Source organism: Saccostrea echinata, unplaced genomic scaffold, assembly GCF_033153115.1.
Source record: "Saccostrea echinata isolate AGI-Se365-2 ecotype Australia unplaced genomic scaffold, CSIRO_AGI_Sech_v1 ptg000054l, whole genome shotgun sequence".
NCBI lineage: Eukaryota > Metazoa > Mollusca > Bivalvia > Ostreida > Ostreidae > Saccostrea > Saccostrea echinata.
The window spans coordinates 26,869,523-26,887,534 of record NW_026889803.1 but is presented as its reverse complement, the minus strand read 5'-3'; the positions used below and the strand labels follow the sequence as shown (position 1 = coordinate 26,887,534).

Genomic DNA, 18,012 nt, shown 5'->3' with positions numbered 1-18,012 from the left:
TTGATTTTAACTACATTGTATTTTCAAATATATTTTGCATTATTAGAGAACGAGATAATATGTTGAATTTTAAGGGGTACAGCATTTTGTTGACTTATATGGGAAGCGCCTTTGATCAAAGCGTATTGCAACACCCTTGTCACCATTGAGATAATAGGATTACAGATTCTTGGTTTCAGGATGGTTTATTGTGTGTATTGTGTGTTTTTATATGTCTGTCTGAATAAACTCATTAAAATAAAAAATTTAAAAAATCGCTGAAATTAGTTTTTTTTAAAAGATATCATATTTGTGTAATTTTATACACATAAATATGATATCTTTAAAAAATGCGAATTTCAGCGATTTTTTTTAATTTTTATTTTAATGTGTATATTTAGACACACACACACACAAAATTCACCATTCTGAAACCAAGCGCCTATAAATAGGACCCCTCCCGCTTAACTCCTTTACAAGTCGAGATACTGCTTGATCATGAAATTAATTTTGTTTTACCAATTCACGAAAAATGAACAACGATTATAAATCATTTCTATCATTGACTCTTGGTATCTTTTTTTTTTTTTTTGGTAAGAAAATTTTATTCTGATAAAAAAGAATTTCAGTAAGAATAGTTTTTTTTGTATGGAAAGCCAAATGATTTAAATTTTGAAACCTTTGGCTTTCTACACTTTTGGGCTCTAAACTAAGAGGGAGAATCGAATAAAATTTAAGTTTTCATATAATTTTAATGCTTCGCGTATTCTGCCCGATTCTGACTAGACTTAGCATCATGATAGTTTGCGGGGGTTTTTTCTTGCCTTAAAAATGGCTCAATAAATTTGCCTTTTGTTTTCAGTTCAGTATCTGACTTCAGCAAACCTTCCGTCTCCCATCATCGTCAGAAATTGAAAAAAAGAGGACATATTGTACATATACTAAATTTATTCAATAATTTAAAGTACATGAACATAAAACAGAAATATAAGTATCTTCATAAATTCCATATCACTTTTGTGACACCCATCACTTAATATATTTAAAGTTCTCTTGGAACTATTACAGTAATAAAGTTGTGATTGGTCTCTGTATATATGTATATATATATAGTAACAATATATGAGATACAAACAACATGGATTGGTCAGTACAACTGACAATCACCGTAAATATGTTTGCACTCAAACACACACTTAGTTTCAAAACATATACACGTTCTAAAATCATACTAAAACACAGGTTTTTGGTCACTGTTTCAATTCACTCAAGTAAATGGGCGATAAATGTGGAATATGACTTATGAGAGAGACATTTCATCGCTGATAAAAAAAAAAATTTCGTTTTTGAAAGGAATAAAAAAAATCAAAATTTATAATTCTTCCAAAAAAGTAGTTTCTTACAAAAATGCCAAAGAAATAAGCTAAAAGGACGAAAACTGGGCAAATCATTGGAATTTTTTAAAAAATAGTTTTTTTCACTTTGTGTCTATAGGAGGTTTTCAAACATTTACCAGTTCTCGTTCATGTATATTTTCATAACTACCATGTATAGTGACGGTTACAACCTGAGATTTCTAATGACTACTTTAGTAACACATTTGATTTTTGTTAATTCATACACAGTGGAACAAAAAAAATGAGATCGCATAAGATCACTCTACAATAAAAGTATTTGCTGTCACAGGCCAAAAGAGCAACGATAACACATTCAGTTCATATCAACTCGGACGACACGGAATCATGGCACCGTATATATTTATATATAAACGTATTTGCTGGTCAGCAATCAAAAATATGCCGATGCGTGTGTACATACAAACTTCTTTGTACAATTACATTTGGTATTTTCACAAATTTCAGCGTAACAAAAATAATCTTGGCCTACGCTTTCACAAAATACACTTTTTTTTTGCATACCTCTATTGACTCCTCGACACGTTCACCTCTAAACTTTCCCAATGAAAGGCTCTGGGTTTCTGATTATATAAACTCATACATCACAGATCGTATATTGCAAAATGACAAGTTACCAATGCACTTTGTAAAGCTGTTATTTAGAGATAACCGCCACTAGCATCCTCACTAAGTGAGCAACAAAGCAAAAATCCATTCATGACACAAAAATGGGACTCTCCCTTTTATAGAGCTAACTCAAAATCTTGTTTTCAGCATCTGTCCCTTTCTTACTTCATAGGATTTCTTTAAGGATACTCGATACTCACCTCTCACCGGAAGTATAAAGACTCCAAAAATATACAGAAAATCACGGTCGTAAATCCGTGAAAATTCGTAAATATTCTAAACATTTCTTACAATTAATTTACTTTTGTTAAAATTTTCTTATAATTTTGATATCAAAATTTAGATTTTTCAAAAAAGTGTGTTTTTATATTTACAGTTGTGATAAAACAATTTGGTAAGAGAAATGCAAGCTTCCTGGAATTTGAAAAAAAGTCTATATGTATGTTGCTTGTTGGTAGAAGATGTAAGAATATTTTAGATCCACCATTCCCACATATATCTGATGCTATCATCTAACCACTGAACCATTCGAACTTCATAGCTTAACAAAACACAGACATCACTTGTACAACATTTGTAATAAATATTTTGTTTACAACACACAATTTTCTAAAACGGGATCTATCCCAATATTTTTTTAAATATATTTTTGTCTATATTTCATAATTTTCTTAACTACATAAAATTAAATCGAATTCCATCTAGCAAAGCACTTTAAGTGCTGCTAGATGTAAAACTCTATTCTACATTTTTTCAGGATTCAAATCTACCAAGCTCACTCTCTCTTTGACGACAAAACGTCCATTATAGAGGATGACAATTTCATGCAATAAAAGTGAGACGATTGTCAAGATAAATTCAATATATATCTATCTAAGCTAATCCTATCTCGACTTGTAATTCGACTATGTCCATTAAACACAATTTTCCGGGCTTTTCGCCTCGGATGATCTGTTGGATATGGTTATTCCTAGCCTTGAATGGTTTATCCTCACTGTGGAGCACATTTTTGGAGATTAAGTAATCTAACGCCACCAGACCGCCACCGGTATTGTTGCACTTAAGCTTCGCCTCTCTCGCTTGTTTGGCACTCTGCACGATATTTTCAAACAGTTGTTTCCGGAATGTCGCAACATCGTCTGTATCCGGGCAATTGTCTATTTCCCGTATCATGTCTGCTTTTATTGAGCTAGCTGTCTCTTTGTTGTTCTCTTTCCCCTCCTTTTCGCTGGTGACTGTGGCGCTTGGCGCCGGCTTGCTACGCTGATATGGGTGACGCTGAGATTGTGGAGTAACGTGACCGCTGCTTTGTGACGGACGTGGAGACATTTGCTGAGATGAAGAATTATTTGAGTACTGCCTTGTATACTGGCGCTTCTTTGGTAATCTTTGAATGTGACTTGTGCTGTAGCTTCTCTCGCGGTATTCGTCATCATTCGTTGTAGGGTGATACATTCCCTCCATGGACATTTCTTCTCCTGCTATCGTGGTCGGTGTATTAATTGATCTGGTTTTGCAGAATAATTCGCTATTCTTCTCCTGACTAGGGTACGGTATATTTCCGTTAGGAGCGTAGCCTTGATAATCAACGTTTAAAGTTGAATAGGGATCATCATAAGACGACAAGCTGTTCTCAGAAGTGGATCTGGCGATTCTTTGTTTGTACATCTCAATCTTTCGCCTTTTAGGATGGTAAAAGTTAGTGTTTGCACATTCATCCATATATGTCCTTTTTCCTAGACCGCCATCATAGTTAATTCCATCATGTCGTACGTCGTACGGACCTTCCATGACGCTGGAGTGGGGCATGTAATGTTCCGTCCTGGGGGGACTTTGTCTGTGTTTGGGGCTCTCCAGCGTGGTGATGTGTTTGAGGGGACAGGAGCAATTTGGGTATTGACAAATTGGTTCCTCGACGTCCATGTTGTATTCACTTCGTTTGTTTGAGTCACTGTTTTGGCTTAAATCAAGAGGTTGCTCCATGATGTCGTTCTGTGAAGGTTAAACGCCTTGGTCAAACTCTCCAATAAAAGGGTTCTTTTAGCAAAGTAACTAAAAAATAACACAAGCAAAAATTAGGAAATATGAACCATGTAATCGATTATAATAATAATAAATTCCATTAAAATCTCAGATTTATGCTGTTCGTGATCTCATACATGTATATACTAATCAATATCTTAATCATAACTGAATGAAATGCAACGTTCAAAATGTGAAGTATTATAAAAATCGTTTCCGAGATTTTATTCTTAAAAAATTACTTTTTATACATTTTAAAATATTTTTCAATGAGTTCCTGTTTTATTAAAAAAATATTAAATTTACCTCTTAAAGCATACCATCGTTAAAGAAGTTTTAACAAATTCAATCTCAAAACACTAAAGAAATCCTGTTAAATTTTCTTCAAAACGATTCTAAAAAAAATTTTCACTGCACTGTTCGTTGCGTAAAGTTAAACTGACAAGTCAATTAGTATGACGAAACTCATAAACAGTGTCTTATATACGCAAAAACTAGAAGAGCCAAGAGCTTATGCATCACGTAAACTTTTCACCTCGTGTGACCGGTCGTAAGCATCAAGCCTTGTACATTCATAGGAAAACGTACTATTATGTACGAGGAGGCGGTCTATGGTTTAACTAAGGACATCGACCGTTGGCAACCTTTTCTTTCTCTGCGTACACTTCAAACTTTTATATACATCGCATTCAAACGTATTGTCTTAAAGCAGCATGGGGGTCATCCAGCGATCAAACCGTTTATGAGGCTTGGTTGAAAAGAATTTCTGTCAAGTGAGTATATTGATTTCACAATCAATCACCGTTTTAACAGGTGTGAACATGAGACAACGACTTAGAGAAAGAGAGAGAGAGATCATGTAATAGGTTTGATCAGGTTTATCATCAACATCTTTTATACTCGCAGTCTTTATGTGAATTTTACAAAAACAAACAAAAAACAATATACAAACAAAATTTAACAAAAGGCAGTTTCCAACTTTCCATGAAGATGGTTTCACTCATGGTTTTAAAAAGCCTCCTTACTGTGAATTCAACATCCTGTTTTCCAATGTACATGAACTCGTCCATTTTTTTTTTAAAAGATAATATGAGAGAAAATCAAATTTAAGCTGCAGACTGGGTAGAATTTTATGCAACCTTTTTTGCGCAATTTTTCCCAATTATTTTTCTCTGAAAATCACAATATCTACAAATACTCACTCGGTGTGTAAAAGACGGGAAAAAAATTTTCAGTATTCATAAACTCTTGGTATATTTTTTGGAAATATCTTGTAATTCTTTGTTATTTAATAAAAATAATATGCTTATTTGAAATGATTTTCAAAAAAGCCTTAAAAATGCCAAAGCGCTATTCTTATTTCCGTTAAAAAAAAAAAGGAACAACGCAAAAACCAATGAAGTGGAATTTCTGAGAATTCATTGTAGCCCTTGGTCTAAAAATACCTGAGAATATAGACAAATATAGAACAAAGCAACGATAATTAACGACGCTCAATCAACGCGTAGATTCGGTTCACGAAATCTTGATACTTAAAGAATGGGTCACTTATCGGACAAGGGACATGTATAATGTATGGTGTGCATATAGCTCAAAGAAAAATGGGCTATCTTGATTGATCTGAAGTTACAATTAAAAGCGATGGTCTGAAATCCACGTTAATTTTCTGTTAACACAATTAAATGCAGTTCATACGTTACTTTCAAACTTATAATTTCACTAGTTTTGTAACAAAATTGATTAGCCTATCATGTTCTTATCCAAACTTAGCTGTTTTAAATACTCTCTTTGTAAATCAAAAGAACTGCGCCATTTGGATATTTCTGAAGCGTATCCGCTAAACTTGCGCGTGACCTGAAGTGACCGAAAGCTTGGTCTCTTTGTTTTGACTGTTTAGAACCAGACTTTTCAATTTTGAAATATTTTCGATAAGTCTATATTTATCATCACTTGCAAAAATTTTAGTTATAAACTATTTTATAAAAAAAAAATTACATTGCAGGATATTACATTTTGGACTAACTAACAGAATGAATGTTGATTCTGTATCTTACCCAGAAGACACTGCTTCAGGAAATAGTAAACATATGGACGCTTAAATCCAGACCGAAAGAGGAACACGAACGCTTGTCACGTAATACATTTCAGACACAAATGTAAAACAAAAATAAAAATGTTTTAATATATACATTGACCCCAGCTTTGCCACCCCGATGACCTGAACACTCAATGCTGTCCAGTCGAGGTATTGATTTTCTATTGACTAAACAAGTAACCCCATATGAACCCGACCAAAAGTTTACTAGGTCATCTATATCTCTTTCGTCGTGCTTTACCGTTACAAGAAAAGGAGCAACAATCCGGTCACTATTTTCAGAAACCTAAACATGAGATTAGATTTTGCTTGTAGATTATTATTATTATTATTATTATTATTATTATTATATGAGAGAGAGAGATTGTACAAATTGAAGCTATGGCAACATATACAAATTTAATCCGAGATTCTTCTGACTCTAACCCCTGCTTTTATATTTTAACATGTGCAGGGGAGAGTCTCTCCCCTGCACATGTCAAAATATAAAAGCAGGGGTTAGAGTCAGAGGAATCTCGGATTAATACAAATTCATCATTGAATTTTGTTCCTCTTCAAATGTTTAGAGTTACATAAAGTTCATCACCATGGGTGATTTATTATTTAAAAAGAGTTTTAAACAAAAATTTCTTTAAATTCTAGGAGTCCAGTCAACTGTAATGTAGAAAATATAGATTTATTTTCATGGCTAATTGTGGGCATTTAATTACAGCGTATTGGGAAACATTTCCCGTGGAAAATATTCCTCCTTGTTTTTTCCTTTTGTAGATTTTCCAGCAGCTTAGTCACTCCCGTTTTAAGATGTTTTCTACAAGTCATTAATTGGATAAACAGTATTGTATGATTGTTTGCAGGGGTTCTATGACCGGGCATATGAGGTAACCGAACGCCGTATACTCAGTGTCGGAAGCAAGCGTGACGTCACTGCACACCCATGCCCACAATTTGCAATCATGTTTTTGATTGGTGAATTTTTTTTTTCAAATTCCTCAGTAACCTCCGAAAATCAAGCAACAAATCCTACTTTGTCATCTAAATTTTGCTGACGCCCACATTATTTTTTACACATAAGGAGTCCTTCCGGGTGATTCACACTACACTAAGCTAGTGACCAGTTGTCGCATCTCCCGATTTCTTTCAATGGCTACTACTTTACATAAATGTGAGAAGTGGACAGGCTTTCGCCTTCGTAGAAAGCGAAAGCCTGTCCACTTCTCTAAAGAGAACACATGAAAGTACACAGAAATTGCAGGTCTACCCAAGATTCTTTAAAAGGGGATAGAACAACAGGCCAGGGATTTGGGGGCGCAGTGGACACTGGTAGGGGCAAGGGAGGGGGTGAAGCCCAAGTTTTGTTTTTCATCAGTTTTGTCATAATTTATGTACATGTATAATAAAAGAAATATTTAACATCAAAATTGATTTATTAATTACAAAAATGGGGTCCAAGCCCCCCGTGCCCCCCCCCCTTTCCGGGCTCCCTCTAAATTTGCCACTCTATAAATTTATTCTTGTAGTCATGACTAAGAATATATAAATACGAACAAATCTTCACTGCTAATACCTAAAGCCAGAATCCCAAGTAGTCTCATCAAAGTTATCAACTCTTTTCTATATACATACATGTATATTTCACATTCAGATGTTTTTCCTTCCCTAAGTACATTTGTACATGCATTGACTTTCTTTTAGTTACATTATTATTTTTTTTCTACTCGTAAAAAGACGTGCAGAAAATTACATTCAAATCGATAACGAAGAGGCAAATTTACCCTAGCTCCCGAGTGTGACCGCTCGCTGAACCCAGCCACACATACTTTTATTAGCAAATGAAAATTCGGGGTCAACGTCATCTGTATTTACAATTTAAACGTAAGCATGACGATGTGTTCCACTTATCGTTTTATCTGATTATTTGTTCAAATCACCCACAAACATACCAGAAATCGTCTGTTTTGGAAAATCCTGAATTGACCTTTTTACCACTTTGGTTCGCTCTTTATTTCACTCACAGAGAGAGAGAGAGAGAGAGAGAGAGAGAGAGAGAGAGGTTTAGAAGGAAATTCTACAGATCTTGGGAATACACAGTATTAGATCTACGTGCGGGTCAAGTTAAGGACACGGTCGGTACGTCTATCGCAAACCCAAAAATGTTCTTTTTACGAGAGACAGAACTCCCCTGACATACAAAATAGGCTTTCAATGGCCAAATAAAGTTAGTAACACCAACGAACACATTTCTACAAAAACAATTAAATTAATTTAATAGTCGTCTAAATTAAAATAATAATAAAGTAGTTAAGATGTAGTTTTACTCTATAAGACGCAGCCGTCAATTTAATACTTGATATGCATATAATATCATTTTTAATTTTGAATTTAAATTATGACGATCACAAAATTAATAATTTTTTTCGTTAGACGTTTTTTTAAAGAAGTACAATACATAAGATGCTTTATGTCTGTATGTATTGTCAGTTCTGAGATTAATGGATATATCAAACTTTAGTCCTCTTTCAGTAACATTTCTTCTCATCAAATTGGGGATGAATTTCACTACTTACTGGAACGTAATGTGCAATATTCGGAATGATTTTATTGTTACAAAACTATTCTGTACATCCAAATATTATAAAATTTGGTAATTTGTTGACAAATACTGATCCAACATTCTAAAGAAAATTATGTATATTCATTACCAAAATTTATGACATTGTCTGTTTTCCTCAATCGAAAGTTGAAAATTCCTGCTGTTACATTTTTTTTTTAAATATGCATATGTGTACCTATTTGTTTTTTAATAAAATAAAATAAATAAATGAATGAATCACTTATCAAATCAATTACTTTTTAATGTTTTTAATCTTTTTTTTTTAATTACTCTTCTGCAAAAAGTACAATTGTGAAACTTTATAATTGCAAGTTAATTAAAGGAATCGGATTTATATGAGTTAACTTATTCCCAAATCATATTAGTTATGCCTTGTAATTGAAAATGTATATCTAGATAAAAATAGAATTAACATATAAATAAAACAAAAACTTTTATGACAGTACTTAATTAACGTAAGGGTTACTTTAAACTACATTAACTATTGCAGAAAAGAGAATTTTCACACAAAACTTCAATTAAAAAATCTTGCATATCATGAAGTTTGATTTTGCTGACGACAGCAATGCCAATGACTTATAAATTAATTTCCACAAATTTAATTCACAAATCTCATCAACCTACGACAAACAGGGCATTCACATTAACCACTTATGAATAAAAAAAATGGTAGTTGTGAAATTGTTTTTCTTTTTTAATCTGAAATAAGATACAGAGCTCTACGTATCCAATGTTTTGGTAGAAGCTATAGACAGTATTTTAACTGGTAATTCCAGACACTGATTAATTCACTGTGAATAAACTTATTACATCATCTTATCTTTATCCCGCTCATAAAAGTTGGTCTTGATGTCAATATTTATCAGATTTACTAATAAGTCGAGGAACTGCATAAAGTGCATGCATGGTCAAATCTATTTTTAGATTAGGTGAATTCCGTTGTGACCTGGTGCTGACCCTTTAGCATGAGTACATTTTTGTGTTAAAATTGTAAAATGTTTTATATCTTTTCGTAACCTAAATGTTTTTTTTCTTTTTTCACGAATATCTTGGCAGCTGCGACCAGCAGACGAAAATCATTTAAATGGCTTTGGCAGCCTGCTAGCAGAATAATGCTCGGTAAAAATAGCATCTCCAAGAAAAACACAAAATAAAAATATACTTAGTTCTTCTATAAACACTACTTAAATAAGAAAAAAAAATATCTTACCACTTCTGAAGATTGTTACTGCTTCTTGTACTTTAAATCCTATACAAAATATCTCGAGATCTCCCAAATGTTTCACTTCTTTTCAACAGTATAGTCTATTAGGAATTCGCGCATGCGTTGCGACGACCTCGCCATTTCGACAGATGTCAATGACCGTTCGCGAACTCTGTTAAATTAACATACCTTATGTCATTATCCTGAAACGACCTTTAACTTGATCTCTTGGAAACTTTAAATTACAACTTCTAATATTACATTTATTAATTCCTTATATTTTCAATTCGACAATAAAAACATTTACAAGAAATGTAAAGAAATGTCAATGATAAAGTAGTCAATTTTGCAGTCTTGCAATATGTCTCTGGTAATTAATTACTTACTAATTTCATGAAATGTAAACAAATTAATGGTTAAGTAGGCCAAACACGTCAAGATGTGGTAAAAAAAAATTTTTTTTTTACTTAATTCATATATTCTTATTTAACAGAACAAAATATGAACGAAGAACTTGCAGGCGTTTTACGAAAAAAAAATATAGATACCTAACAATCGATTAAATTTTTTTGGAGGAGAGTGTCTAACATTCCTATTTTCTACTCTTAGAAGAACAAAGAAACCCCTCTCCCATGCACATACATTAAAACTGTTTGAATTTTCCATTATATACCTTAAATTTCTAAATCACTTTTACAATATACATGTATTCCATATTCAAAGTTTGAAAAAAAAATCCTACAGCGGTTATATACCGACTGTACAGAACTTGAGGATGCAAACGGTGCATATTTTTAATAGATTGATTGTTTAACCCCCCCCCCCCTTTCGCATGGAGATCCTTGTAAGCTTGTAAGTAAGTAAGTGAATGGTTTATTATGGTGACGTGTTATATACAATTACAACTCTATATATAAACATATACATGTAATAGGAATGTATATGTAAGCACCCGGCCCATCGGACCTATATATAAATGTCACTTTTAAGAATATAACATCAAATAGAAATGCAGTGGTTTTACTATATATAATTAACTGTCTGTAAATATATGTTGAGTACAAGAATTTTGCGGTTTGTCTGGGAAAATTTATTAAAAGAAATTTGGTTTGTCTAAATCTGACATATTGATTGCAGTTGGTTTACTCGTAAATTCAATACTGGTAAAAAAAAAAAAAAAAGTACAGTACTTGTAAATATGCCCTAAAAATAATTCATCGTCTACACTAATGTTTGATTGTCCCGGAGTGTAAGGGGTTCCTGCGACAAATATATGTAGTATTAATTTGGTGATCTGTACACTTGAGAGGGTGTGTAAATGAATTACATTTTCTGCCAGGTATGTACTTCAGAAAAGCCAAGTAATAAAGAAAATCGATTAGGATAAACAGCTGATAAGAAATGAATATATTTTCAGCATTCATTGTGTTTTGGTATATTTATTGTTAATTTTAGGATTAACGTCAATGGATAATAAGCGTTTTTGAGCAAACAGTTATGGAAAGCAATAGTTGGAGGGGGGACTTAAACCAATATTTCTATTAAAAACAACAACAACAAAAGCAAAGCAAAAATTTTATTTTATGAAAACTTCAAGCTAGCCAGCGTTTATTGGTTTTTGCCATTGCTAATAGAGGAAAATAACATATGAGAGGCTTGTCTGGAAAAGGTCGTCTGGAATCTGTTATTATTTTTTTTAGCCTGTAAAATAATATTAATATGTATGCATATGGAAAGCGGAGGACGAAATATAGACACCTTCTAAATGCTAGATTTTTACCAGCTCCTCTCTCTCTCTCTCTCTCTCTCTCTCTATATATATATATATATACTGCGAAGAGTTTCAAATTGCCCCTTATAGCGTAGGGCTTTTAAATTTGAAAGTAATTTGGGGACACAAGGAATTCATCTGTCTGCCCCCCCCCCCCTCGCGGCCTTTTTCACGGGCTATTAGTTGGAATAGAAGAGTCGTAGGTTCATATATATAAAACGATTACTCATGATAGAAGAGAGAATTTCAATATACTGCTGCAATTTTCAGAAATCGTGATATTTGTCTCGAGTTGCACATTTTAGCAGCCATTCCGACGAAATGATGTAGCTTCAGAGTTTTAGATAGAAGACGAACTATATTGAAATTCATCTTCATCTTCGCAAGCCAAGGTTTTCCAATCCGAGCTTTACAACAATATATATAGAAATCGATGGCTTGCAAAGATGCGTATGCCTCATGATGCGATTGCTGATGCTGAGTCATATAAATATCTCAAGAACTATAATTATCATAGATTGAAGGATAAATATTTTGTATTAATCATATTTGAAACCAACAAGACAATCTTACGAAGGTTTGCTCCTTTATTAATTAAGGTAATACAAAACAACCATGTAATCTGTTTTAAGTATACCAGAGAAGAAAATGATAATATCACTTTAATGTCTAAATTAATGATCTTTGTACGAAAATTGATAAGTTGTGACAGGTTTTTCGCCATATTTTGTGTATATATATATATATATATATATATATATATATATATATATATATATATATATATATATATATATATATATATATATATATATTAGAGAGAGAGAGAGAGAAATAATCCCATATTGGTCATTCGAGAGCCTACATTTTTTAGTGTGTTTATGCCATCTACATGCAATATGACTGTTTGTTATTAAATACAAAATAACTTTTGATCCCATTTTTAGTAGAGACCTGATATCTGGACATATTTAAAAGAAGTCTCCACTCTTTATACATGTACACAATAAAGGTTAAGGTCATATTTAGAGGTCAAAGGTCAAATATTGTGATGTTGATAAATTAAAATTATACATTTTTCTCCTAAGAGAACTTAAAGTGTGGCATACTTACTTGTGACTTTTCAATTCCTGGGCTATGTATGTTTTATTTTTGTATCACATATTACTAAAATATTCCAGTATCAATATAATGTACTGAAATTTAGTTACAGAAAGGTTGTAATTATAAGAAGCATCACTCAAATTTACAATAGATCAATCGGAATTTTTTAAAAATAAAAAATGCATATTCTGAAGTGCAATGTCTGATTTCAATTTTTTTTTTACAGGGGGTTGATGGGCCATATTTCAAGCTATGTGGGCAAAAATTGTGCGATTGAATTTCTTCCAAATTACAAATAAAGAGAGATTTTATATCCTAAAACAAAATTTTAAAGTTTCAAAAAATTTGAATTTCAGGAAAAATTTGGCCTATCTATTGAATACTACCTTAAATGACCCCAAAACCGCTTTTAAAACATTTTCAAATTGTAGATTTCAAATATCAATGCTATTTTCAAGATTTTCAAAAGAATGTTTTGAAGGGGGGGGAAAAAAAACTAAAACTGTCTTTTCGTGCCTACGCCACACACCCCAATGAACATATGTACATAATGTAATATACGATGATGACATATCCTCTAAAAATATGCATATGCAAACTTTCAGCCAAGCTTCTGCAACAGTCTTTGAAAAACACTGCTGTGACCAGGAAAAAACTAAATGTCTTGTCTCAATGACCTTGGCTCAAGATCAAGAAGCATACTCCTAGTTAATAAAAGCAGCCTATTAACTTCTAGTTTTTCTCTACATACAGAGTTTTGGCCCAGAAACGAAGGAGACTGACAGACAGACGGACATTATAGGAGGTATATCAACCAAATAGGAAAGTAAATGAATTAGCTTATTTAAATAATATTTAATTTTTAATAGCCAAATAATACAGTCCTAATTTATATTTTCTATGAATGTAAGAATTTTGTTTGTTTTTGTTTTGTGGGTTTTTTTTTTGTTTTTGTTTTTTGTTTGTTTGTTTTTTTTTTAATTTTTCTCTTAGTATACAAAGAATCAATTAAATACAAGTAATTTTGATTTTATACATGTAAAAATTCAGATTCTCCACAGTGTACTCTTGTAGAAAGCGTATCAAAACAATAATAACGAAGGTGAAAAAAAAAGAAACTGGGTTGTCTGTGTTTTGTACACATTACGTTCACAGCAAATTATAGGCTACTGGTGTCACGCTTTGTCTAGCTATAATACTTGAACTGTTTTTGACCATATGGTCCTTGAGGAAGTGACCGATTATTTGTATACAAAGCAATAGCTGTACACTGCATAACCTGGAAATTCTCTTGTGACCTCAAGTTGAACCCCTCAGGCAACAAGCCAAGTTTCTGAATTTAACGCTTCGTCAATATTTATCTTATAAGGACACCGATGTTTCGCAATACATGTAATTAAAATGCATTATGTTCAAGAGAAATATTTTACTTTATTTTCCATGTACTTAATCCTCTTAAATCTTCTAAAGAATGTTGCAATAGTATTTGCGCTCCGATCAAAAGGCAACAACCTCGTACATGTATACGGGTGTGTACATGTATACACAAATTAGTGGGCGTTATCCTGACAATGACTGCATTGTGTAATTATTTGCAGTATGCAATGCGCACACTTTCTCCTGTGTCTAATTATTATTCTGCTTGATTAATGTATAGAAGATGTTCTAAATTATTGTTCCTGATTCACAAAGTGTAACAATACATACCATAATATTTTTTTTTTCAAGATGTGAATTAAAATTTCATTTTATTGACGAAATAGACAAAAAATAATACCAGAACTTCGGTATGATTATTTAGTTGGTAATACACTGTACTTTATATACCTACAGGCATTAATATGGATTATTTCACCGGACTGCCAGACAGAATGTTTGGGTTTTAATCAATATGAAACGACAAATGAATTCCTTTTTTTGTTGATATATAAGCCGAAAACGATGGGTATGATAGGTGAGAAAACCTCATCTTAAATGAGATGCTGATTCAGCACTGGAAATTATTAATAATATATCCATATATGTATATAAGTATTGGAAATGTGTAGGCAGCCGTCATTCACAAGCTATTGCGCTTTATGTTATGAATTTCTTGTTAATAAAAATAATATAATCCTTTCAAGTCATAATTATGCCACAGATTTTGTACGTTTTTAGGAACAAAAAATATGCTCATAAAATTTTGCTGATCAGAGGGAATTAAAACTTAAGGCATCAATCGTATTTAATACAAGCGCAACGTTTTGACAATCTTTAGTGTTTTTACAAAAAATACCTATAATTTTTTTTGGCAAAAATGTTTTAACCTTTATGATTATCTGTTAGGATGATTTAGATACATGTTTCAACCTCTTACAACCTATTTCGAGTCAAACAATGGCATTTTTGCCACTTCACAAATTTATAACTGAATCCTTTAGGTTCAAATACTTACATAACATCTACATGCACATTATTTGTAAATTTTCGAAATTATTAAGCATGACAAATATGTTATATTTAAGGTATTCAATGTATAAAGAAGGGATTTTGAATCGTTTTAAACTAGTTAAAAATACATTGCTAGATAACGATGGAATTGAAATGAACCAAATTCACATGACTGATAACAAATAACAAGAGGCCCATGGGCCACATCGCTCACCTGAGCACACTGGCTAGACTAAGGCACAAATCAGTTCAGTAATGAACAGGGGGGGGGGGGGGGGCTTGAATTTTAAACTACCTGATGATGCTTTCATGTCAATATAACAAATGAATTTGTTGTACTTGAGAAGATTTTAAAAGAATTTTCCCATTTATTCCTTTGTAAAAATTTGATCCCCCATTGTAGCTCCTCCCTATCTCAGAGGTCATCATTTGAACAAACTTGAATCTACATTACCCAAGGATGCTTCCATATCAATAAGACTAACATAGCTTTTCTGTTCTTGAGAAGAAATTTTTTTTCTATATGTTCTTATGTAAAACTTTCGATCCCCCATTGGGCCCCACCCTACCCCCGGGGGTCATCATTTGAACAAAATTGAATCTACACTACCTGAGGATGCTTCCATATAAATTTGACTCATCATGGCTTTGCTGTTCTTGAGAAGAAGATTTTTCCTATATATTTCTATGTAAAACTTTGATCCTCTATTGTGGCCCCGCCCTACCCCCGGGAGCCATGATTTGAACAAAATTGAATCTACACTTCCTGAGGATGCTTCCATATAAATATGACTCTTCATGACTTTACTGTTCTTGAAAAGAAGATTTTTAAAGATTTTTCCTATATATTTCTAAGTAAAATTTGGATCCTCCATTGTGGCCCCGCCCTACCCCCGGGAGCCATGATTTGAACAAAATTGAATCTACACTTCCTGAGGATGCTTCCATATAAATATGACTCTTCATGACTTTACTGTTCTTTAGAAGAAGATTTTTAAAGATTTTTCCTATATATTTCTATGTAAAATTTGGATCCTCCATTGTGGCCCCGCCCTACCCCCGGGGGTCATGATTTGAACAAACTTGAATCTACACTACCTGAGGATGCTTCCGTATAAATATGACTCTTCATGGCTTTACTGTTCTTGAGAAGAAGATTTTTAAAGATTTTTCCTATATATTTCTATGTAAAATTTTGATCCTCCATTGTTGCCCCGCCCTACCCCCGGGGGTCATGATTTGAACAAAATTGAATCTACACTTCCTGAGGATGCTTCCATATAAATATGGCTCTTCATGGCTTCACTGCTCTTGAGAAGAAGATTTTTAAAGATTTTTCCTATATATTTCTATGTAAAACTTTGATCCTCCATTGTGGCCCCGCCCTACCCCCGGGGGTCATGATTTGAACAAACTTGAATCTACACTACCTGGGGATGCTTCCTTATAAATATGACTCATCATGGCTTTGCTGTTCTTGAGAAGAAGATTTTTCCTATATATTTCTATGTAAAACTTTGATCCTCTATTGTGGCCCCGCCCTACCCCCGGGAGCCATGATTTGAACAAAATTGAATCTACACTTCCTGAGGATACTTCCATATAAATATGACTCTTCATGACTTTACTGTTCTTGAAAAGAAGATTTTTAAAGATTTTTCCTATATATTTCTAAGTAAAATTTGGATCCTCCATTGTGGCCCCGCCCTACCCCCGGGAGCCATGATTTGAACAAAATTGAATCTACACTTCCTGAGGATGCTTCCATATAAATATGACTCTTCATGACTTTACTGTTCTTTAGAAGAAGATTTTTAAAGATTTTTCCTATATATTTCTATGTAAAATTTTGATCCTCCATTGTGGCCCCGCCCTACCCCCGGGGGTCATGATTTGAACAAACTTGAATCTACACTACCTGAGGATGCTTCCGTATAAATATGACTCTTCATGGCTTTACTGTTCTTGAGAAGAAGATTTTTAAAGATTTTTCCTATATATTTCTATGTAAAATTTTGATCCTCCATTGTGGCCCCGCCCTACCCCCGGGGGTCATGATTTGAACAAAATTGAATCTACACTTCCTGAGGATGCTTCTGTATAAATATGACTCTTCATGGCTTTACTGTTCTTGAGAAGAAGATTTTTAAAGATTTTTCCTATATATTTCTATGTAAAATTTTGATCCTCCATTGTGGCCCCGCCCTACCCCCGGGGGTCATGATTTGAACAAATTTGAATCTACACTTCCTGAGGATGCATCCATATAAATATGGCTCTTCATGGCTTTACTGCTCTTGAGAAGAAGATTTTTAAAGATTTTTCCTATATATTTCTATGTAAAACTTTGATCCTCCATTGTGGCCCCGCCCTACCCCCGGGGGTCATGATTTGAACAAAATTGAATCTACACTTCCTGAGGATGCATCCATATAAATATGACTCTTCATGGCTTTAATGTTCTTGAGAAGAAGATTTTTAAAGATTTTTCCTATATATTTCTATGTAAAACTTTGATCCTCCAGTGTGGCCCCGCCCTACCCCCGGGGGTCATGATTTGAACAAACTTGAATCTACACTACCTGGGGATGCTTCCATATGAGTCTCATCTTTCCTGGCCATGTGGTTCTTGAGAAGAAGATTTTTTAAAGATGCTATTCATTTTTCACTAATTCTTAATTATCTCCCCTTGAAAGAGGGTGTGGCCCTTCATTTGAACAAACTTGAATCCCCTTCACCCAAGGATGCTTTGTGGCAAGTTTGGTTGAAATT

The 18,012-nt window shown here is 33.2% G+C and overlaps 1 protein-coding gene across 1 annotated transcript; it reads right to left on the bottom strand.

Annotated features, from left to right (window-relative positions):
- Positions 1–927: 927 nt before the first annotated feature.
- LOC133172110 (uncharacterized) lies at positions 928–10,050 on the bottom strand. The gene is made up of 2 exons (XM_061306919.1): positions 9,942–10,050; positions 928–4,055 (listed from the first exon to the last, which is right to left on the bottom strand). The coding sequence occupies exon 2, from the start codon at positions 3,984–3,986 to the stop codon at positions 2,877–2,879; it is 1,110 nt and encodes a 369-aa protein (XP_061162903.1). The 5' UTR covers positions 3,987–4,055; positions 9,942–10,050; the 3' UTR covers positions 928–2,876.
- Positions 10,051–18,012: the final 7,962 nt, after the last annotated feature.